At 43.3% G+C, this 24,585-nt stretch overlaps 1 protein-coding gene across 1 annotated transcript in view; it reads left to right on the forward strand.

The window, feature by feature from the left end:
- The window catches only part of LOC126214870 (protein disulfide-isomerase A5), a 175,671-nt gene extending 156,621 nt beyond the window's left edge, over positions 1 to 19,050 (forward strand). The window contains exon 9 of the mRNA XM_049941517.1: positions 18,903 to 19,050. Within this exon, the coding sequence (XP_049797474.1) occupies positions 18,903 to 18,926 (24 nt within the window). The 3' untranslated portion in view covers positions 18,927 to 19,050. The remainder of the gene's footprint in view (positions 1 to 18,902) is intronic.
- The last annotated feature ends 5,535 nt before the right edge of the window (positions 19,051 to 24,585 follow it).

Consider the following 24,585-nt stretch of genomic DNA (forward strand, 5'->3'; position numbering starts at 1 on the left):
TAATGGTGCATTAGTTCAGTTCAGTAGATGAGCTTTAATTATGTCATTAGATGACTGCTAAATATGTTCTCTTAAATAATTCTTCCAATCTGAAGTGTCAAGCCTACATAACTCCAAAAATTTCATTACAAGTTCCCATTAGATTAGTGTTAAAGTGTTATAGATTTAAATCTTCTGGTATATTTCCAACAGTGGCTGCTGTAAATAATTCTTTCCACATAAATCTATACTTTCACCTTTAGTTATAAGAATATATAAGACACCACATAAGTTATTATCTCAGGCATACCAATCTTTCAATAAATAATAGTCTTTCCACTACTTTCATTCTGTATTCCATGAGTACGTGTGATATAGCGTTCAAATCTAGTTTCTCTCCTCTCAACATATTCTCAATTACTCATAACATTCTCACCTATCCATTATTCATTCTTCACAAAATAACATACTTATTCCTCAGCATTATATATATATATATATATATATATATATATATATATATATATATATATATATAACAGAGGGAAACATTCCACGTGGAAAAAATATATCTAAAAAGAAAGATGATGAGACTTACCAAACAAAAGCGCTGGCAGGTCGATAGACACACAAACAAACACAAATATACACACAAAATTCAAGCTTTCGCAACAAACTGTTGCCTCATCAGGAAAGAGGGAAGGAGAGGGAAAGACGAAAGGATGTGGGTTTTAAGGGAGAGGGTAAGGAGTCATTCCAATCCCGGGAGCGGAAAGACTTACCTTAGGGGGAAAAAAGGACAGGTATACACTCGCACACACACACATATCCATCCACACATACAGACACAAGCAGACATATTTAAAGACCAGTCTGCTTGTGTCTGTATGTGTGGATGGATATGTGTGTGTGTGCGAGTGTATACCTGTCCTTTTTTCCCCCTAAGGTAAGTCTTTCCGCTCCCGGGATTGGAATGACTCCTTACCCTCTCCCTTAAAACCCACATCCTTTCGTCTTTCCCTCTCCTTCCCTCTTTCCTGATGAGGCAACAGTTTGTTGCGAAAGCTTGAATTTTGTGTGTATATTTGTGTTTGTTTGTGTGTCTATCGACCTGCCAGCGCTTTTGTTTGGTAAGTCTCATCATCTTTCTTTATATATATATATATATATATATATATATATATATATATATATATATATATATATATATATATATATATATATATATATATATATTATTCATCACCGCTTACTTTTTACTTCAACAACAACAACAACAACAATAATAATAATAATAATAATAATAATACCCTTTTCTCATCTTATATTCCATTTACCTCTCTCCGTATTACTATTTGTCCTCTTATTAAACTAAAATTACATTCACTCACCTCATTCAGCCACTCACATCACTCATATCAACATTACTATTATCACATGCCTCCTAAAGAAAATAATTCTGTTCAGTTCTCTGCCTCCTCTAATGTGTATATGCCTCCTCTGATGTGTATATGCCCCAATAGCAACTCCTCTTATAACCAAATATCTTATTAGCTATTGGATGTCTCACATTGCTTTCTAGTGTCCCCAAGTTCTGTGTGTAAATAAAATAAAATCATCAACATGAGCTTCAGGTAAGCAAACACACCAATGCCGTGATTCAGGGTTTCGTCGGTGAAATAATACTTCTTTGTGTAACGTGTAATATTTTTCAAGATGTGGGTCTGTTCCTGACAATAATTTATTCTTTATCTGGATCCACCTGGGATCATTGTCCTGCAATATGGCTAACTTCCTGCACATGTTTTTGTAGTAAGGTGCAAATGGACCGTCATACATGAGTAAAATTTTGAAATCTGATGTTTGTTCTGTCACATCTGAAAATTCTTGTAGGCCTTGTGGCAAACGAGATAGAGCATTGGCTATAATGTTGGATTCTCCTTTTATATATATAATATCAAAATCATATTCTCGTAGTGATGGACACCAGCGTGCAAGACGTGAATGTAATAACTTGCATGATAGCAGGAAAGAAAGAGCTTGATGATCAGTATAAAGCTTAGTACGTTTTCCCCATAGAAAGTAGCGAAAGTTGCGAAACGCCCATACTATGGCAAGTGTTTCGCGCTCGGTCACTGAATATGACTTTTCGCATTCAGTGAGCGTGCGGCTAGCAAAACTTATAGGTTTGATGACTGTTTGTTCATCTTCTACATGAATTTGGAATAAAAATGCTCCGAGCCCATAGGAACTTGCATCTGTTACTAGGCAAAAGTCTGACGTCATGTCAGGATGACATAACAACGGTGCATTAACTAAAGCATTCTTAATCGCTTCAAAATCTGTCTGACAGAACTCTGTCCATTTCCAGATATTATTTCTTTTGAGTAAAGATAGAAGATGTGGACTGTTAAGAAGGTGGTAGGGTACAAATTTCCTGAAGAATGAAGATATACTAAGAAAGGCTTTGAGGTGTTTACGATTCTGTGGGGATGGAAAATTCTTTATTGCATCAGTTTTTCTTGAGTCTGGATAAATGCCTTCAGTTGATATGATGTGACCAAGGAATTTGATTTCTCTCCTCCCCAATTTCGTCTTTGATAAATTGATAGTGACACCTGCGTCAGAAAATTTAGTCAGAAGTTGCTTCAAAAGATTTACATGTTCTTCCCAAGTAGTGGTGGCAATGACAATGTCGTCAACATAAACTGTGATTTGCAATAACAATTGTGGTCCAAGAACAGCATCTAAGGCTTCAATAAATACTCCAGCACTCACTCGTAGACCAAAGGGTAGAACACAAAATTGATAACTACGTCCCTCACATAGAAATGCAGTGTATTTACGACTGTTTTTATGGAGGTTCACCTGCCAAAGTGATGAGTGGAGGTCGATATTGGTTAAATACTGTACATTATGAAATTTTAAAAGTTGTTCTTCCAAATTAATAGGTTGTGTGTTGATTGGGATTATAACATTGTTAATTTCTCGTGCGTCCAGCACTAACCTTACACTACCATCCTCTTTATTAACTGCTAGTATCGGACTGCAATATGGTGAATGTGACCTTTCAATGATACCCCAAGCTTGCATTTTTTCAATCTCTTTCAAAACTGCAGGTTTCTTTGACCAAGGAATATTATAATATGTTCTACAGTATGTTTTGTGTGGTTTAACATCCATCTCATAAGTATAGCCTCTAATAATTACAGGTTTCTCCACAAATACCTCAGCAAATTGCTGCAAAACTTCAAGTAATTCAAGTTGTTGTTCCTTCGTCAGATATTCAGATTCTGTGCATTTCTCATATAAATCATTAGGTTTAATTCCCTGAGATACAGCTTCATTAAAAGTTAAATCACATATGTTTATTGCTGGTGGATACACTTGCTGCTGCTCCTGTATCTAACATTTCTTCCACTTCATAACTACCAATCATAACTCGTGTTATAGCCTGAATAATCTTCTTTGTTTTACTGGTACTATTAAAATCTACATCCTGATATAATTCTTTTTCTATTGAAAACAAATCGTCGGTTCCGTTGCGCTCTGCTCCCTATCGACCGTAACTCGAGCGCTTAGCTCGGTCGTCGTTCGTTTTCCGGCAAATTCGGTTGTTGCTGCGGGTTGGGTTCATTGCCCAGCTCAATAATATTTACATTTCTGTCGCGCGTCACCCAAGTATCAGCTGTTTGGTTGTTGACATTACCCCGCGTCGCATTGGGAGTTCCGTTAGGTACGAATTGAGGGTTGCTGTATTGCATGTGTCGTGGCGGTGGTCCATTGTGATTTCCCCATACATTATTTCGCCCATGACTGTAACTGGTATTGTCATTACTGTTATTCCTGCAATACATGTTTGGATGTTGTTGGATGTTGTTTCTCTGAAAATATCCTGGATGGTACCTGTTATCGTCTCTTCTTTGATCTCTATAATTTCGGTTCGTTCTTCTGTTGTTATTTTGAATATAACTGTTATTGTTCTGATTGTAATTACTGTTCGGATAACCATTATAGTAATAATTACTGTTTCCTTGCCAATGCTGCGAGTTGTTTCTCCTAATATTGAATGGATTTGTCCCAGTGTAGTGCGAATTGTTTCTTTGAGTGTTTTGTTGTGGTGTCGGAGGCGGATTCCAATAGCCTCTGTCATTTCTGTTGTGCGTACGCGAATTGCTTGGATGGATCGGATACAATTGATTGAAATTCCTGATCTCATCTCTGTAAACAACATCTATCTCATCAACATAACTGAAAAAATTCTTTATGTTGTCCTCGGACACTCCTATTAATTTATCACGGTAAGGAAATGGTAAGTGGCTTTTAAGTGTTCTAATTACGTCTGGTAAATCTGCTGGTTTTGTCCAATATAATGTTTTGTCTAGGTAGCGTTCAAAGTATTGTCGTCAAGTCTCTTTCTTCGGGTTGTAAATTTCTGGATTGTATACTTCTCGTTTTAAACTTTGCTGTTCTGTGATCGACCAGAATTCCTCAAGAAATGCTTGTTCAAACTGTTCAAATGTTAAACATTGTCTTTTAATTGCTGCTCCCCACTTAGCGGCTCTTCCACGTACCAAATTTGTAACATATCGAATTTTGTCGGCCTCCAACCAATGTCTCGGGAAAATACCATCAAAAGAGCGGATGAAAACAATCGGATGCACTTTGTCTTTCTCATCACATGAAAATGTCTGAAAGTATCCATGTCGTACTAATGTTTCATCAGCTACTCCCGATGGTATTATGGGTCCTGTATTTTGTGTCAAACTGTGCATAGTATGTGGTGATGTCTGATAGTAATTTTGATCTTGTGGTAGCATTGAAAATGGTTCATTGGGATTTGTGTCACTCATTGGTAATTCTATTTTCGGCTGTGTGCTGGGTCTAGCATTATTATGATTTTCATTTATGTTTTGGTTGTCTGTTATGGGTTTTGGTATCACTGACGAACCTGGTATTACATTCTCTTTAAGTTTACGTACCTCTTTCTGAATATTATCTGTTTCTCCCTTTACTTGTTCCTTTGTCTTATCTAAAATGATCTGTGTCATTGTCTCAAACTTCTCATCTAAATAATCATCATATAATTTGCATTCATGTACAAGTTTTTCTGCTAGAGTTGTGTCATTCTTTAAAGATGCTACATCTGCTCTGTCTTCAAGCTTTTCTAACTTTTCCTGTAAGGATTTCTGCTCCAATGTTACATCATTTAATCTGTCTGAAAGGTCTGTAATCGTCAGGTCTAAGTGTTCTTGGTTTGTTTTTACGGAATTGTGTGACTGTCGTAATTCGTCAACTTGGGTACTGGTTTTCTGTTGTTCAAAAACTACTGTTAACAATTTCTCATTACATCGTTGTAAGTCAGTTTTTGTCTCGTCACTGAATTCCACAAATACCTTTTCTTGTCTCGTATCCTTGTCTGATAAATCAGTAAATTTCCTTCCAAGACTACTGGTGGTTTCTGTCAAGTCGGCAATTTGTCTCGATTGTTTTTCAAAATTTTGTTTTATGTCCCGTATCAGTTCATCGAATTTAGTGTCAAATCTTTTGTCTAAAGTGTCAAATTTTTTGTTTTGGTCACCAAGTAACTTCACAATCTGGTTGAGCATGTCAGAGTCCTGTGTCTTAGTTTCGTCATTTTTTCGTGCCTGATTGATGTCTGGTTCTGAAGTTGATGTTGTCAATGTCACGTTTTGTCGCGTAGTACTCACTCTCCATTCGTCTGTATATCTGTTTAAATATAGGGGTTGTTGTCTTAATCGATCCGGTAAAATTATGTCTTGAACATCCTCCCTATTAAGTTCAATATTCATTTGACTGTCGGACATGTTTTGCAATGTGTCACTTTCACTAAGCTCGTCCGCGGAAACAATTTCTACGCGTCTAGCGTCCATCTTGCGATATTCGTAATTAATTGCAAATAAAATTTTCCAATGGCAAAAAAAAAAATTTAAAATATGATATGTTGAAATCTGAAATTTCTCTTCTGGAAATGGATATTTCTATATGATTTCTAATTAGAAATTGAATTATTAAACTGGTACTGAAATTTCCCTCTCACAAATAAATGACTGTGAATATGCTCTTCACTTATCATTTGCAATAATAGTAGTAAATCAATTTTAACTACAATTTGAAAAAATAATTTCGAAATAAATGGATCGGAATAAAGGAAGTACTGATGGCTGCTTGAAACTGGAAAAAATGTAAATTTCTGTACTCACCAATTTTTTTCAGTCTTGTGTTGCAAATGTAGCGTCAAATATACAGTTTTCAATCCAAAATTTTTCTTTCGCGTCCGTGCATATTATTTTATGGAACGTTATCCTTTTCCCTTTTTTTTTTACCAAATTAATTTCCTCAATATGAAAATGAAAATTAACACGAAAACAGGGAAAACAATATTGTTGTAAATTTCATGCACGTAACATTACAATTGAAATGAATGAGACAGTCCAAATTCATTTTCTGATGCTATTAAGTGGTTAAAATTAGATAAAATGTCCAAAATTTATAATAACTGCACTTGTATCAAATCCGAAGATTGCAAGTCCTGTCACCAGGACGCCAATTGTAGTGTCCCTTTTATTATCTTTTTTTTATTAGCTATTGAAACAACCTCACTTTGTAATGTAATTTTAATTTTCACCAAAGGCACATTCAACATAGCGCGGAAAAATACATGTCTATCTTATCAAGACAAGAGAGAGAGACTACAATTAGTTCTTAAAAACAAAAACCTACGCAAAAGTAAAACGAACAAAATTATTTATAAAATCGGTCGCTGGCGCAGCGCTCTTCTTCGTGCGCGATCGTAACTTATATCTTTGTATTGGCGGAGGCGCGGAAGTCAAAGTACCGTTACACCGATACTCCGTGTGCCCTGCCTCCTGTCTGTGTCAAATGCCGAGACCACCATTCGCCTTGCTCGCATGACTGCAGGATTCTCCAGAAAGAAAGGAAAGTTGTGGAATAGGAGACCCTGGACAGACTGACCTACACTGAGGCTAAGAGAAAATTTGAGTGCCTGCATCCTGTGCTGTGCGCATGACATCGTCTTACGCTATCGCTACAACAGTTCTGGCACCGTCAGCTCTGCCAACCCAGGTCACCTCTAAGAGCCGGAAGACTACACCTGCCCTCTTGATGGTGGGGGCGTTTCCCTCCCTGTTGCTCCTGCACCACCTACTTTGGGAGCAACCCCCCCCCCCCCCCCCCCCAATCATCGGGGATATCGGTTCCCACTTCTAAGCCAGAGAAGCGTAAGTCTTCTTCGACTTCTCTCGCTAGGAAGGGATCCCTCGGGTCACTCCCTTCCGTGGTTTCTTCTAGTGGGAAAGACGACAGCTGCCAGTGGCTGAAGAGTCCAAAAGCAGCTGGCCCGAGGGCTTCACGCTCATCCTCAGTCCCGGAGACTGAACCACTGAAGTCCTCGCAACCACGGAAACCCGAGGAGCGGCGAGAGAAATCCGAGAAGAAAACCCCTAAGACCGAGGAAATTGTGGTGGCACCCACACCACTACTACCTACGAGGTCTGCGGCTGAGGACGGGGTGGAGATTTTGGCGTCCGCCGAGGACCTAGATCTCGCCAGACCCTCGGGCACAGTGGATATAGACTGCTCGGGCAATAAATCGGTGGCAGCAGGTGACTCGCTGTGAGACGTAAACTGCCTCATTGAATGTTCCGTGCCTTCCCAGTCTCACGATGTCGTCCTCCAGTGGAATTGCGGTGGTTTTTTCCACCTGCTGGCTGAACTACAGCAACTGTAAGCTTTACACCTGCTATTTGCATTGCCCTCCAGGAAACCTGGTTCCCAGCAATGCAGACCCCTGCTCTCCGCAGCTATAAGGGATATTACAGGAACCGTAGCGACTGTAATAGTGTCAGTTGGAGGTCGCGTTTATGTCCTAAACTCGGTCTGTAGTGAACGTGTGCCCCTTCAGACCCCTCTTGAAGCTGTGGCTGTCAGAATAAGGATGACACAGGAAATAACTGTCTGCAATGTATATCTTCCTCCAGATGGTGGAGTACCCCTGGTTGCACTGATTGATTAACTCCCTAAACCTTCCCTATTTTTGGGAAATTTTAGCACTCACAACGCCTCGAGGGGTGGCAGAGTTCTTACTGGCCGAGGCAGAGATGTCGAAACTTTACGGTCGGAATTCGACCTCTGCCTCTTAAATACGATTTATTAATTTGCAGCCCAGGACTTCTCCCATCTATGCACTTGAGAGCACGTGACAACATGTGCGGTAGTGACCACTTCCCCATCTTCCTGTCACTGCTCCAGCATTAGGCGCACAGACGCGTGCCCAGATGGGCTCTGAACGAGGCGACCTGGGGAACTTTCACCTCTGCTGTCACCGCCGAATCTCCCCCACACGGTAACATCGATGTGACGGTTGAGCGAGTGACTAGCGCAATTGTTTCTGCAGCAGAAAAAGCGATCCTTCACTCTTTAGGGTGCCCGAGGCAGAAAGCTGTCCCTCGGTGGTCGCCGGAAGTCGTCGAAGCAATCGAGGAGTGTCGGCGAGCTCTACAGCGGCACAAGTGGCACCCTTCCCTGGAGCACCTCGTAGCCTTTAAACGGTTCCGTGCCCGTGTTCCCTACCTTATCGAGCGACGGAAGGAGGAGTGTCGGGAGAGATACGTCTCCACCGTTGGGTGCCACACGTCACCTTCCCAAGTCTGGGCAAAGATCAAACGTCTTTTTGGGTACCGGGCGCCAGTAGCTGTCCCCGGTGCTACTGTAAATGACGAGTTACGTACCGAAGCAAACTCGATTGCCGAGCACTTTGCTTGAGCCTCGGCATCGGAGACTTACCCCTGCAGCCTTTCGCACACTCAAATGGCGGCTGGAAGGGAACGCCATCTCATTCCCTACACGCTGCTGTGAATCCTATAACGTCCCGTTTGCAGAGTGGGAGCTCCTCAGTGCCCTTGCACATTGCCCTGGCACAGCTCCTGGGCCTAATCGCATCCACAGCCAGATCATTAAACATCTCTCATCTGACTACAAGCGACATCTTCTCGTCATCTTCAACCGGATCTGGTGCGAAGGTGCCTTTCCATTGCAATGACGGGAGAACACCGTCATTCCCGTTCTCGAACCCGGTAAAAACGTGCTCGATGTGGATAGCTATCGGCCCGTCAGCCTCACCAGTGTTCTTTGTAAGCTGCCGGAACGTACGGTATGTCGGTAGCTGGGTTGGGCCCTGGAGTCACGTGGCATGCGGGCTCCACATCGGGGCGACTTCCGGAAGGGGCACTCTACCACTGGTAATCTTGTGTCCATTGTGTCCGCCGTCCGAACAGCCTTTCCAGACGGTAACACCCGGTTGCCGTCTTTTTTGACTCGGGTAAAGCATACGACACGACTTGGCGACGTCATATCGTTGCCACATTGTACGAGTGGGGTCTCCGGGGACCTCTCCCGATTTTTATCCAAAACTTCGTGTCGTTCTGTACTCTCCGTGTCCAGGTTGGTGACTCCCATAGTTCCACCCATACCCGGCAGAATGGAGTCCCGCAGGGCTCTGTATTGAGTGTCTCTCTATTTTTAGTGGCCATTAGCGGTCTAGCAGCAGCTGTCGGGCCCTCCGTCTCACCTTCTCTGTATGCAGACGACTTCTGCAATTCGTACTGCTGCTCCGGTGTTGTTGTTCCTGAGCGGCGCCACCAGGGAGCCATCCACCAGGCGCAGTCGTGGGCTCTAGCCCACGGATTCCAATTTTCACCCGCAAAGTCGTGTGTCGTGCACTTCTGTCGGCGTTGTACCGTCCGTCCGGAACCTGCACGTTATCTTAATGACGATCCACTGACTGTAGTGGAGACTTATCGATTCTTAGGACTGGTTTTCGACGCCCCATTGACTTGGCTCCCTCATCTTCGTCAGCTTAAGTGGAAGTGCTGGCAGCATCTCAATTCCCTCCGTTGCCTCAGCAACACCAATTGGGGTTGCTCGCCAGTTATGCAGCACACATTCGTACTTACCCCGAGCATCCGAATTACCATCTCCTTCTCCTGCCTGCGGCACTCCATCTCCCGCATTGCGGCCCAGATTGGGGCTTACGATTGCGGGTCGCGTGCGGTCCCTTCTCTCCGAACTGGACTCCTTCTGTTCACCACTTCTACTCGGGGTCCGTTGACGTTCGCCTCCCCGGTGTACACCTCGGCCGCAGCTTCGTCTGGAGCTTTTGCACGGCCCTGAGAACTCCGTTAACCCCGCCACTCTCCGCTGTCACTTCCTCTCAATTCTTGACGTGTTCCGGGGCTCTGAAGTGGTTTACACCGACAGCTCGATGGCTGACGGTCGCGTAGGCTTCGCATATGTCGGTGGAGGACATATCGAGCAGCACACCTCGCCAGTTGGCTGCAGAGCTGGCGGCCGTATCTCGTGCTCACGAGTACGTCCGGTCGTGCCCTGGCGAGGCATTTCTCTTGTGCAGCCTACGAGGTATTGACCAGTGCTACCCTCGCCACCCTCTAGTAGCGTCCATTTGGGACTCCGTCTGTGCCCTGGAACAGTCCCGCCGTTGTGTGGTGTTCGTGTGGACCCCAGGATACGTCGGATTCCCCGGCAACGGACGTGCCGACAGGCTGGCCAAACGAGTGACGCAGAAACCGCTTCTGGAGATAGGCATCTCCGAAGCTGGGCTGCGTTCTGTCTTACACCGCAGGGTTTAAGGAGACTACGAATGTGTCTTCTGTGTAGGCCTCTCGCAGGGAATCTGTTGTCCTCTGCATTGACCGTACGTGGCTAACACGTGGTTACACACGCCATCCTGACGACCCACCTCATTGTCGCTGTGCCTCCCAAATGACAGTCGTCCACCTCTTGCCGGACTGCCGACTTTTAGCCCCTCTGCAGCAGACTTTTAACTTTCCCGGCACCCTGCCTTCGGTGTCGGGCGACAGTGCCTCCACGGCAGCTTTAGTTTTACATTTTATCAGTGAGAGTGAGTATTATACTTCTATGTAGGTTTTAACACACGTCCTTTGTCCCTCTGTGTCCTCCACACTAGTGCTTTTAGGATGGAGGTTTTAATGTGTTGCAGAGTGGCTGGCTTTCCCTTTTTATTCTCGTGGTTGGCCAGCCACTGTAATCTGCTTTCACGTTTTACTCTCTTCTGTTTGTAGCGTCTCTGTTGTTTTCTTGTCCTCAGTTGTTACTTCCAGTGTCCGTTGCCTTCCCTTCGTTCTTCTCGTGGCTTTTCCTTTCTTTCAGATTTGTGTTATACGTTTCGTCCGTTTTATTCTCACACTTGTGGCACTGTTTTATCAGGAACGAGGGCCGACGATCTCGTAGTTCGGTCCCTTCTCCCACCTCCCACGGTACGCAGCAGGTTTTAACCGGTGAGGCCCCCGTTGCAGGAGGAGCACTTCGTGCGGTTCATGCGCGACCCCCTGGGCGCCGGCGCAGACTCTCCGGCAGACGCCGGCACCTCTGCGAGAGCGAAGGCGGCGGCGGCGGCGGAGGCGGAGGGGTGGGCCGCACTGCCGGGCGGCGACCGCGTCAGGCTGCTGACCGAGGCGGACTTCGACGCGGCCGTCGCCTCGCCTGCGCCCACGCTCGTGCTCTTCTACGCCCCGTGTGAGTACAGATGGCTCTGCGCGCTGAAGCTCGGCTGCGTACTCCTCCTCCTCCTCGCACCCCTCCCTCCTCATTCGTTTCCAATCGCTGTTGCTGTTATCGGGTCAGAGACTCATTTGATGCAGTTCTCCGTGCTAGTCAGACGGGTGAGCAACCTGCTAACTGTAATCGGCATATTAGTAAATCGAATACAGCCCCAGAAAGGTCAACTGACAAAATTTTTGTGGACATTAGTAAATGGTTTTTAGCCAATTTCCTGTTGCTAAACCTTCGAAAAATATACTATATGTAGTTCAGAACTTGTAAAAGGTTTGCTGTCGACAGATGCCTAAATTGTGGCGACGAGTGTATAGAAGAAGCTGACAGCGTAACATTCTTGGGATTACAGCTTGATAATAAATTTAACTGGGAAGAGAGTTCCACAGGTGGACTGTGTGTTTCCTCTCACTTTCACGAACTACTACTATGGCAGAAGTGAGAAACTGCTGAAGTGCCTAAACAAATCTCTGTTTACTATGCAAATGTTGTCAGATGTAGACGATATAAAAATAAAAATCCCAGTGTACTGTGCTTACTTTATTCCACAGTTTCGTACAGGATTATTTTCTTAGAAAACTCGTCGAGCCGAGCTAAACTTATCTGAGCCCCAGTACGAATTATTTGTGGTGTGAACTTGAGAACATCCTGCAGAGGGCTGTATAAGGGACTTGGGGGTACTAACTACTGCTTCCGAATATATTTATTCCTTAATGAAATTTGGCATTAAAAATATATCTTTTTGTAAACCGACAGCTCAGTCCGTGGAATCGTTATTAGAAATGAAAACAACTTTCAGGAAGATTTAGACAGTCATTTACTTCAGTTCAGAAAGATGTCCACTATTCGACAACACACGTTGTCGAATAATCTTGTTTTCTGACGTGTTCCACACACCGGAGGATCTCCTCACTGTGGATCGAGTGGAACAAAATGTACATCTGATCTAATCGGGCCTCCGTCCCCACCCACACACCCATATTTTTGACTCCTCGACGCCCCTGGGTGTATCCTACCACTGAGCCCTTCTTTTAGACAGATAGTGTCATAAATTTCTTTTCTCCTTCACTCAGATCAATAACTTGTCCTTAATTATCTGATCAATCTGTCTTATCTCCAGCATCCTTCTGCAGCACCATTTTCAGAAACTTCTATTCCATTCTCTCAGTACTGTTTATAGTCCGCTTAGATGTCCGTACGAGGCTATACTCCAAACAAAAAGCACTTTCTAACTCATAAACTTGTTGTTGCAAAAGCCCTCAGAGAGTTACAAAATTCATGTTCAGCTGGATTTGATGGTCTCCCAGCAGCTGTAACAAAAAATTGTGAACACACAATTGCTGAACCATTAACTCACCTCTGTGACTGTTCTTTCCAGGCAGGTATCTTCCCTGAAGCTCTGAAACTTTCTAAAGTAATTCCTGTCTTCAAAAAAGGTGATAATAAAGATATAAATAACTACAGGCCTATCTCAATCTCATCCTGCTTTTCTAAAGTTTTTGAAAAAATAATGTACAAAAAAATGATGGACTTCATTGAAAAAAAAAAAAATTTGCTAAGTTTAGCTCAACATGGGTTCAGAAGCAACAAATCTGCTGAAACTGCAGTATACAATTGCATAAATACGCTATTAGAACTGTTAGATAGAAAACAACCCATAACGGGCATATTTCTGGATCTGTCAAAGGTTTTTGACACTGTTGACCACAAAATATTACTGGAAAAATTATAACACTATGGTATCAGAGGAATTGCAAACAACTGGATTGCTACATTCCTAACCAGTCGGATGCAGAGTGTCAGCATGAAATATACTAATAGACAAAGCAACTCGATAACCGAAATACTATCAAGTAATAAAACTGTAAAGCGAGGTCTTCCACAGGGCTCAGTATTGGGACCCCTACTTTTCGTCCTGTATATTAATGACTTGAGCCTGAATGTTGAAGCACACAAAACAATATTATTTGCTGATAACACAACTGTACTCCTCAAAGGGGAGAATACAGAGGCTGTGCAAAAAGCTGTGAACTTGGCCACTGAACAACTCAGCAACTGGGCAAAAATCAACAGATTGACAATCAATACCAAAAAGACAGCTTCCATGAACTTCCACACAACACAAAATGTAAATTCCTCTCAGCCATTCGTCACTGTAAATAACCAGTCAATACATACAGACACTGTTTTCAAGTTCCTGGGTCTGTGGGTTCAAGATAACCTGAAATGGAATACACATACAGGAAAGGTAAATGCCAGGATTTGCACTGGTTGTTATGCATTGAGTGTACTGAAAACATGTGCTAGCCTGAAGACATTAACCAGTGCATACTACGCTTACATACAAGCCCACCTAAAATATGGTGTAATATTCTGGGGAAATTCTCCAACTGCTCTGAGCACATTCAGAATCCAGAAGAGAGCAATGAGGATTATTACTGGGAGCAAACCCAGAGACTCCTGCAAACCCATCTCCAGAAAGTTGGAAATCCTTACACTGCCTCGCCTCGACATTCTTGAGACTCTAAAATTTTTCAGAAACAACATAGTGCCAACTGACCCCAGAGTCATAAAAAATAATGAAATACATGAACACAACACCAGGAAAAACTCAAACCTGCATGTTATACGTACAAACACTCAACTGTGTAAAAAGGGAGCTTTCCACACGGGCCTCCAACTGTTCGACAATCTTCCCACTAGTATTAAGTCCGTCGAAGACAACATAAAATTTAGAAAGCTTTGAAGTCATATTTGTTGTGTCATTGTTTTTACTCTGTAAATGAATACTTAGAACAGTAATCTTGCAGTTTGTGTTAAATTGAAAACATTGAGCAATATAATACATTAGGATACTATAGACCTACGTTAACAATGTAAATGATATTTTCTGACATCTGCAACACACTGTGTACCATCAGATCACATGGAATAAATAAATAAATATTATTTAAGTGGCCTTTTCACTAAGTATTAGTGTCTTCTGTAGCTGAACTAGCGATTGTAATAAAGCAACAGAAATTTGCCCTTTATACATCTGCATCTCCAGGTACAACTGCACTCTGAAAACCAGTGTGAAGTACATAGCTGGGGGTATGTACCACATTAGTGGTTCTTTCCCCCCTCCCCCCCCCCCCCCTCCTCCCCGACCCCCAACCAGATACCAAATATGGAAAGAATGACCAGTCAAGCACCTTTGTGCATGCTGTAGTTAGTCTGATCTTGTCTTCCCAGTCCCTATGGGAGCGATGTGTGTGAGGCGGAAGAATATCTCGAGATTCTGCATTTAATACAGGTACTGGAGTGTGTGCCACTTTCAGCATTTCTGTGATGTTCTCCCACGGTTCCGACAAACTTCTGGCCATTCTTGCTACCCTTCTTTTTATCCAGGGTTAGCGTGAACGATTCACGAGTTGAAAAGCACTGTTTATTTGCAAGTATATGACGTACAAAGACAGGTGGTACGTGAAATGACAGATACAGAAACGAAGGCTCTGCTGCATTCTACAAATGTTCAGTGCCTGCGACCCCGGTCACCCGGTACACGTCCGATCGGTAATCCGGTACAGTCTGTACATTCGGTAGCACGATTCTGTCGGTGTCCGTCACAGCGGCAGTGACGCACCTCTGCAGTTCTCGCAGCGTTGTCGGCGTCAGGGGGGTATGTGAACTTTTTCCTCGACGTAACCCCACAGGAAGGAATCCCGCGGCACGAGACCTGGCGACCTCCGTGGCCGTGGCGACGGAGGAACTGGCACGTCCGGTCTGGCTGTTCTCTGTCGAGAAAGGCTCAGACATATGTGCTGCGGTGAGATGGAGCCCCATTCTGTCGAAAGATGTAAATTGAGGAACCGGCAGTCGGTCGTGGTGACGGCCACGACTGCGACATTGTCGTGTCGTGTACACGGAACCTGTCACCGTCTGCTTTGGCGAAGAAAAATAGGCTGTACACCTTTGTCTCAGATATTGCGCAGAAGAGATTGACTTTGTATTTCGCAGTCTCACACGGTAACGGTTCACACTTCCCGACACGTACAGAGACAGCTCGCCACTGAATATCGTCGTCCCCACGTAGCTGTTATCGTCTTCTGTAACTCGCCGCATTCAGGTACAAAACTGCAGTCGGCAAGCGTAATCTTCTGGACTCGAGTATTGTTGTAGCACTTGCAAACTGTAGGGTTCGAAATGCAAATGCCCCTGCAAAACATTTCAAAGTGTTTTCTGCAGAATGTCCCATTCACAGTTTGTACGTATTGTCGATTTTTGTGGGCCGTGCGAGCACTTTTTAATTTCCTCTGAGACAGCGGTCACTCCATTCTTTTCCTTTTTCACAGACGACCGGTATCGCGCAACTGGCAATACCGATGCAAAATGCTCTAGTGACTAGGTGCAGCTTTCCCGTATTTGCGTACAAATGCGTGCCGATCGCTCTTAACCGACAAACACTTTGCATATTCCGACACACTAAACTCTTCTTCTCCATTGCCACCGTCTTGTAGGGTACAGTGACGAGCCTGTGTGTGAGCCGTGAGGCGGGCTTTTTAAAATGGTGAGTGTATCTATATTTTCGTGTATCACTCGTCTTTCCAAATTTTATACTTGTGAATAAACAGTGCTTTGAAACTCGATCATTTAGACTGAGCCTGTATATTCGGTGTCTCCTGTCGCTCCTATTCGGTACCGGTCTCTCACTCTCGAGCCGTACTTTCGTGTCGCAATGACGATCGAGTCCAAATCCGAAACTGGTGGCATTAGTGAAGTGACACACTTAGATTGAAAGCACGTTTATTACAGACACTGACATATATGCGGAACAGAAGTGCTTTGTGGACTGTGTCTGCTGCTATTTGTACAGATGTCAAATATTCCAGTGTATGCAAACATTATAAACACAAGAAAAGTTGAGAACCTTTTAAAAATGATAAATACTAAATAACAGATATCTGCTACTGATTAGATTTGAACCGGCGACCTGCAGCACAGCAGCCAGTGACACTACACCTTCTTCTACCTACGTGCCTAGCCTACTCTGCAAATCACAGTTAAGTGCCTGGCAGAGGGATCGTCAAACCAGCTTCACAAAAATCCTCTTATTATTCCACTATCAAACAGTGCACAGAAAAACAAACACCTATACCTTCCCGTGTGAGCTACAATTTCCTCAGTTCTATTACGACGATCGTTTCTTCCTACGTAGGTCGGCGTCGACAAACTATTTTTGCATTCGGAGGAGAAAGCTGACCCCCTACTCCACATTGCCTGCAGCACAGCTCGCAGTAGTATTCTGAGGGAAGGTTCACGACTGTTTTGTAACCGGTCTCCTTTGCGACAGACTTCATTCTTTCGGCATTCTACCAAAGGGATCGAGTCTGCCACCTGTGTTACCTACGGCTAAAACTGTGTGATCGTTCCATTCTGTACCCCCACAAATTGTTTTACACAGCCACTTGCACGAAGTCATCGAATCGATTTGTAATTCACTGATATTGTAGCCGTAAGTTGCTACATTTGAGAGCGTAATTGTACATTTCTGCACTTTTAAAGTAAGTTACCAGTCTTTGCACCACTTTTAAATCTTATCCAGATCTGATCGAGTACTTCTGCAGCACTTCTCAGATAATAGTTCGTTATTGATTATTACGTCACCTGCAAAAAGTCTGAGGTTACTGTGAGGGGACTTCAAAATGCAAGTTATAAATTATAAGTGCAGGCCAAGTAACTTACGTCGAATGCTGTGTTACACGTCAAAGTGACACACATCTGACACCGGTTTTCAGTGTCGTCACAAAGTCTCTCTAAACATCGGTCAGAACTTTCTGCCGACCGTTTAGTTTCTCAGCTGCAGAATTCCACTCCTCGGTCACGTGAATGCCTCGTCTGTGGAAAATCTCTTCGGCCCGGCGTGTTCTTCCTCGGTACCCGGACTCTGTCCTCTGCGGTCGACGTCGACGGCGACGGCCTCCCTTCCGGACCGGAATCGGCCCTCATCTGCGCGACCTCTGTCAAATTGGTGACACCGTCGCACTACTTCTGGATGCAAAATTGCATTCGGTTGATACGCTGCCAGGATTTCACGGTGAATCTGTGTGCAATTTAGACGAGTTGCACACAATAATTGTACTGTCCCGCATACTTCTACTCTGGAGTAAATTTTCAGTAGCTGTGCCGTTCTGCCCTCTTGCTGTGACGCACCTGTTACCCACACTACGTCACAACCGTGTCTGCAGGAAACTCGGAACGTGTATTCCCTCCTGACAGTGCACCACGCTTGTCGCGCAGTGGATTGAGCGTGTGACTTACTTTCTGAAGTCCTCGCGTATTAGTAGCGTCTGCCAGGTCGTCAATATACGACACGTACACTGAGGGTTCCCCGAGTTTTGACTGTTTAGACTTTCCTCACGTAGTAATTTTTGTCGGTCTCCTCGGGTTTTCTGCCAGGTCCTAAAATTGACATTTGGCGATCTGTCTGGTCACCCGCATCACAAAAATGCCGCCGTGGCAGAGTCCCACCGAAAACCGACGTCGACACTGCGAGCCGTCGTCCCCCGTAGGCCTGCGTGGCGTACGTGACGCGTGCGTCGCCCTCCGCAGCTACCGCAGCCGAGACTATTTCGGAGGCGCCGCCACTATTACGACGCCGGTGTCGACGGTGTATCGCTCTCGAAGATTGGAGAACGTTGTGTTTTGAGGCGAGACAGGTTGGGGAACGGTCCAAACTCTGTAGCCAGACAAATCTGCTTCTCGCAGTCTCCACAGCCTTCAGATGAGCGAGTTCCTGGATTGAAGTGCCAAACACCACAAATTATTCATATTACGTGCTTTTAGTCTGAAAACTTCAGCTTTTTTTTAATGACGTACTCCCGAGAATGATATTACGGACTGAAAGTAAGTGAAGTGTGCTAGCCGTTTTATTTGCATCTCAGAATATCAGAATTGCAAATAAAGATTTATTTATGTGCACAAATAGTTCTGTAGAATGCTTCTCCCAGTTCAGTTTATCGTGCAATTTTGTGAGCGGCATCTGACATTGAATTTTTAAGGTAGTGATTAAATCTGAATATTTTTTCGTACCGTACTTGTGGCCGGTTACTGTGGCCGAGTCACAAATTTGCATAAAATGGCAGTCACCGTTATCTTCCGTCGTTCCGTGTCTCGGACCCGGTCCAGTGGACGCACACTCTGCTTTCGTTGCCCGTAGGTCATTTTTACGCATCGGGTGTCGCCTGTACCTCAGTGAGACTAAGATGTTTAGCCGCCAGGTGTCTCTGACCGCAACTTTCTCCTTCCCGCAGGGTGCGGGCACTGTCGCAGCATGAAGGCGGACTACGCGCTGGCGGCAAAGCGCGCGCACGACGAGAAGCTGGGCGCGACGGTGGCGGCGATCGACGCCTCGGCGGCGGCGGCAGTGCGCGGCCGCTTCGACGTCCCGGGATTCCCTACGCTGAAGCTCTTCCGTTCGGGTTCTGTAACCGGGGACTACCGGGGTGCCAGAACCGCGGACGGGTTCGTGTCGTTCTTGAGGACCGCCGTACGTGACGAGCTCTGAGCCGAAGGAGAAGGGAGAGGAAAGACCCGAGCTCCGCAGAGATTCCTCTCGTGCGGTGCCGACGTCTTTCTGTCGGAGGTGTATTTATTGGCGTTGTCACTAATTTATTTGCACAATTCGATCTGTAACGGTAGTCTCACTTAGGTATAACGGGACTGTTCCTCAGCTACGGAGCTCTCCACTCTGCCAATCTTGTCATGTCGGAGTGTGAAGAGTGAGCTTTTGTTTCTCGATTTTAGGTGACGGGATTTGTAACAGTTGCACTTTGTATTATCTGTAACGTTCTCCCAGTCCTGTCTGCCCTCGTCAATCTGGGTGTAGATACTGAATGTCTCACTCTTAGGTTTTCTCCTGCCAGTGTCACCGTCCTTCTCACTGTAGTAGATCTGACCATTTATTATTTTTATGTTTGAATTGCAAGCACAAGTTATTGATACCGTGTACATTTATTATTCTCCCATTGCGCCTTTCTGAGGATTACACAGCTGTCATCTGGTGGGCCTGTTTCAATTAGTGAAGCACGGACAATTTGTATGTTTAGCTGTTATGCAATCTGAAACATCATCTTCCTGTTGTGAAAGGCTTCTTTTCCAGCTGTATTTATACTAGATACTCTTTCTATAAAGTATATTTATAGAATACGTTTGTTCGTATGGCCACCTTCTGCAGCAGCTGTTGAAATCTGTCATACAGGTTATCTGTCTCGAGTTGACTGCAACCTAATTAAAAAGAATTACACCAGACGTGTTTCGCTTTTATTTATGAAGCATCTTCCACTGTTGTTGGTGTTTCTTTAAATATTCTGTTCCTTCCCTCCTTGCTAGCAGCGGTTGGTGTCGAAAGCCTTCATTTCGCATATGCACTAGGCAGTTTTTGGCATTCTGCTGTATTTTCTGCACTGCCTTATTTACACTTCACTTTCTTAAACTGCTTCTCATTCCGCACTGCCACTGTGGTGGTGAAGTGTAAATAATGCAGCGCAGGAAATATTGTAGAATGCCAAAAACTGACAAGTGCAAATGTGAAATGAAGGCTTTTGACACCAACCGCTGCTAACAAGGAGGGAAGGAGCATAATATTTAAAGAAACACCAATAACAGTGGAAGATGCTTTACAGATTAAAGCAAAATGCATCTGATGTAATTCTTTTTAATTAGATTGCAGTCAGCTTGAGACGTATGACCTATTTATAGAGCTTTTCATAGAAAGTGCACGCCATGTGAATACGACTGGAAAAACATCCTGTCACTGATTAAAGATGGGGCCACAGATAACTCAAAATTTGCACATACAAATCATCCACATCTGATTGATGTAAATCCACCTGGTGGTGGCAGTGTCCATCATCATCATCATCATCACCCATCATCATCATCATCAGTCGGTTTACTTAATGCAGAATGTCATGACCTTATTTCTCATGTAACTGTATCTTCGACTAGACGTCTTCTTCACTTGTTATTCGTCTTTGTGGTATTCTACCTTCAATATTTCCTGGCTATATGGTCTTTCAAAATTATTCCCTTTCTTCCTAAAATGTCTCCAAGGAGCATGAAGTAGCTTTAACTGGCACAGGAAGATACATTTCTTGTGATGCTAAGTTCTTCTGTAATGAAAGCATCAGTTTTCCTTTCTGTCTGCGGTATTCGTAACATCTTTCTCTGACACCACATCTTGTGGCACCTCATTCTACCCTCTGCAGTCCACATCTCGCAGCCGTACGAGAACGTGGGGAACACCGCAGATTCCACTGAGCACTATCTTTTTCATTATATTGTTACAAATAATAGCTTAGTTATCTGGCCGGTGTGAAAAACTTTGGTTGGACAATTATTTGCAAATGCCATTCGTATCAGAATTACTGAGTTACTTTATGAGCTCTTTTGTACTTCTCTCAACTTCTATAATGAATTCTATTATTTTCTTACTGCATGCACTACTGTGAATGTTCGTTCCAGAAATCAGAAAGTGTTGGTCTTTCATAATTCACCTAACTTTACAATTTTTATATTTCTGAATACTGTTCTTGTTCTCCAAATGTACTGAAAAAAAGTATTTTCACTAAAATAATATTTCTTCTTTGAGAGAAATCTGTGTTCAGCCAGAAGTAGTAATCTGTAGAGTGCCAAGTGGATTGCAAAATGCTTGCCTTTACACTCGACCAGTAAAGAACGTCATTTTCATTGCTAACCGTGAAGAATTATGGGTTCCTTGAGATATTCGACTTCAGATTACATTACACTTGCGGTTAGAGATAGTCACACATCAGATGTCAGGCATTATGGGGAAACACAATGTCTCTAAGCCTGTGACAATCTCTCTGCGAACTCACAAAGTTATTGAGCAGTTTATGGGCATTTTGGCTTCTTGTTTCATATAACTGCTGTATTATATATTTACAGAATGCAGTTCAGTAGAAAATATATGGATCAGGTTTTCTTCCTGTAAAGGCACAGCATTTTAAATTAGCAAGTGTCGTCCAGGCAGAATCTTCCACATGAAATAGGATACCTATGTCCTGCCTTTCCCCTATGCACATAACGAAATTGTGCTATAGGAAGTGTGTACGTTGTCCAAATGAAACATCAGAAGTTGTTTCGTGTGCTCTGTATAAGCTGAGAGTGGATCTGCAATCGGCAGTGACATTAACAGTGCTGTATGTGTTAAGAGTATTGTTTTGGTGTGTAATTTACATTTTACTTTTTAGTAGAACATTGGTGCTACCTTTTCTGTATTGCTGATTAATTATATTATTATTCACTCTGTGCTAAAGGATAAGCATCTGAGTATTAATTAGCATGTGCATTATTATATTTGTGATACTCATTTCTGTTGCTGTAGTGAAACACTGCAAGTTTGCATAATTTATATGTAGGCTTACACAAGGAGTTTGCTACGTATATATTGTTGCTGAGCTTTCTCTCGGAACAGTTTTTCATCGGTTCTGGGGAGAGGACGTAATTTTCAAGGTTGCATACATAAGAACGTAAATTTAGTATGAAAATTGAACGTTTTCATATCTTTTTGTGAGTCAAATATTTCTCAGTATTTAAGAGAAGTTTGCAGCATATCACTTAAACGTGCCTAAAATCTGAATGTAATGAATATTCAGATAACTTACGGGACCTTTCACGAGTGTGAAAGATGTTCCTCAGCTGCATTTTCATTGGTTATTTGAATATGTCTAAAATTGTGTAAGCACACTGCACCTGCTGTGGAAATGCACAAAGAGTTATTTATAATCTATTGAGTTATTTTAATAGTTAAATTTGTACTTTCACAATCTACATCTACACGGACACTCTGCTAATCACACTGAAGTGCCCGGCAGAGGGTTCATCGAACCACCTTCGAGATAATTCTCTATTATTCCGATCTTGAACAGCACACGGAAAAAACGAACACCGGTATCTTTCTGTGTGAACTCTGGTTTCCCTTATTTTATGACGACGATCTTTTATCCCTGTGTAGGTCGTATTTTTGCACAGTTACCAGATATCTTTCATCTTTTGTAGAGCTTCAAGTTTCAAATTTACTTTCAACCATCTAATGTTGAAGTTGCTTCGATGTGATAATGGGTGAGGAGCTAAGTGCTCGTGTGGTGTTTGGCATTGATCGTGGCAGTGGAAATACTGTCAGAAAATAAAAAGTGTCAGAGGTGAGACTGAGTGCTGTGAATGTAATTAGGGACTATATTTTTAAGTTTTTCCTTTATAAGGGACCACAGTCACGTAGAACGTTTCGAAAGAAACTTCTACTATTTGATTGTAAATTACTATTAATTTATTTCACATAATCACGATTTTGGCTTTATAGCCATTCTAGAGTGTAAGTTTAAATGTCACAAAACGTCCAACTCGGTCTTATAAACTGGTCGTATCGCTCGTATCCTGTAATACGACAACGCGACTGTGAGACCAGAGATAAGCTGTCTCGATGGTGACGTGTCATTTAGGTGTCTCGGACATTTTGCGACATTTCAGCTTGCCCTCTAGCACTGCTATAAAGCTGAAATCGTGATGTGTGAAATAAATTAATAGTAATTTACAACCAAATAGTGGAAATTTCTTTCAAAAAAATATTTGTGAATGCAGTGCTCTTTTGGAAAGAAAATAGGTATTGTGAAATTATTGAGTGATAGCATAATAAATGACCAGTAAGGGCTGTTTAGGAAACTGAGACTAGATACGAATACTATTACAAATGATCAGGTTACCTTCCATTCGGAAAGCTGTCACACTCGGCGACTGTTATGTTGACTTGTAAATTGTAGATTGCAGCGATCAGTCGTCCTTTTTAAATTTGATTGTGCAGATCTAGATTTCGGCTAGAAGCTAACCGTTCTCGATGCCAGGTCAGAGTATTTGACCTCAATACGTGCTGTTCCTCTGGAGAAAGAGCGTGTCGATTCTAACGAGACAGACCTGGTACGGACTGTAATACAGTCATTAATGTGAAATTCTGAAAGCAGAATGGGGGTGCGTGGTGACTGAGCAATCTGCTTTGTACTTGGGAAAAGTGGGTGTGCTGCTCGAGGTTGTGAGTCATTTCTCTGTCTGAGTTTCACAAATGCTGAGGTGAGGTGTTTTTTGACACAGGTAATAAATGTCGATGTCCCATCTCTAATGAGCTTTAAATTGATGGCACAGCTGTACCTTCCTCCTTCAGTTTCCTCAGCATAACAGTGCCTCCGTACAGACTGCCACATGACGACGACCCCCGCCCCCTCCCCCTCCTCCTCCATTTCCCATTGGAGCTAATGTGTCTTCATATAAATCCTGTATACGACAATGTCTGTCAGTAAATAATGCAGCGTGCAAAACACCGAGCGACTGCTTCGTGGTTGTGTTTTCTGAAGTGGAACACCACGTGATACACACTGAGCAATATAAAAACCCCGTACGATATTCATTTGTTGCAAAACAACAAAAATAACAACTCTACACACATTTATGTGACATTTAGTACAAATCTGACTTGTATAAGATACTCTCAGTATTCTTGCTGTGTCGAGCTAGAATAAGAGCTCACCTTTTGGTGGTAGTTTCAGTCATCTCCGTCTAGAACCACCGACTGTCGACATACTGTGAGACGTATCAGTGTCTGCGTTCCCGGTCACTCCTGTCAGAAAGTTACCGACTCGACAAATTTCTGTGTAGTCTCCCGACACTGAAAGCCCGCTTCAGTGCAAAAGTAAAATTACAGACGATGTCCGAGTTATTCCCGATGTCGGCCACCAGTCTGATAAGTGTAGAAGATATTTTATATCAAATCGAACATATTTGTAACACTGTGTTCGGCAACAGTCGATTTTTCTGAATCGGTAATTTTAATACGACATCGATGCTCGGACAATGTACGGGTCGAATGGCCATTACAGTTTCTATAAATCTCATTCGTTTTAAATATTTTTTAAGTGTGCTGCACGA

Source organism: Schistocerca nitens, chromosome 12, assembly GCF_023898315.1.
Source record: "Schistocerca nitens isolate TAMUIC-IGC-003100 chromosome 12, iqSchNite1.1, whole genome shotgun sequence".
Taxonomy (NCBI): Eukaryota; Metazoa; Arthropoda; class Insecta; order Orthoptera; family Acrididae; genus Schistocerca; species Schistocerca nitens.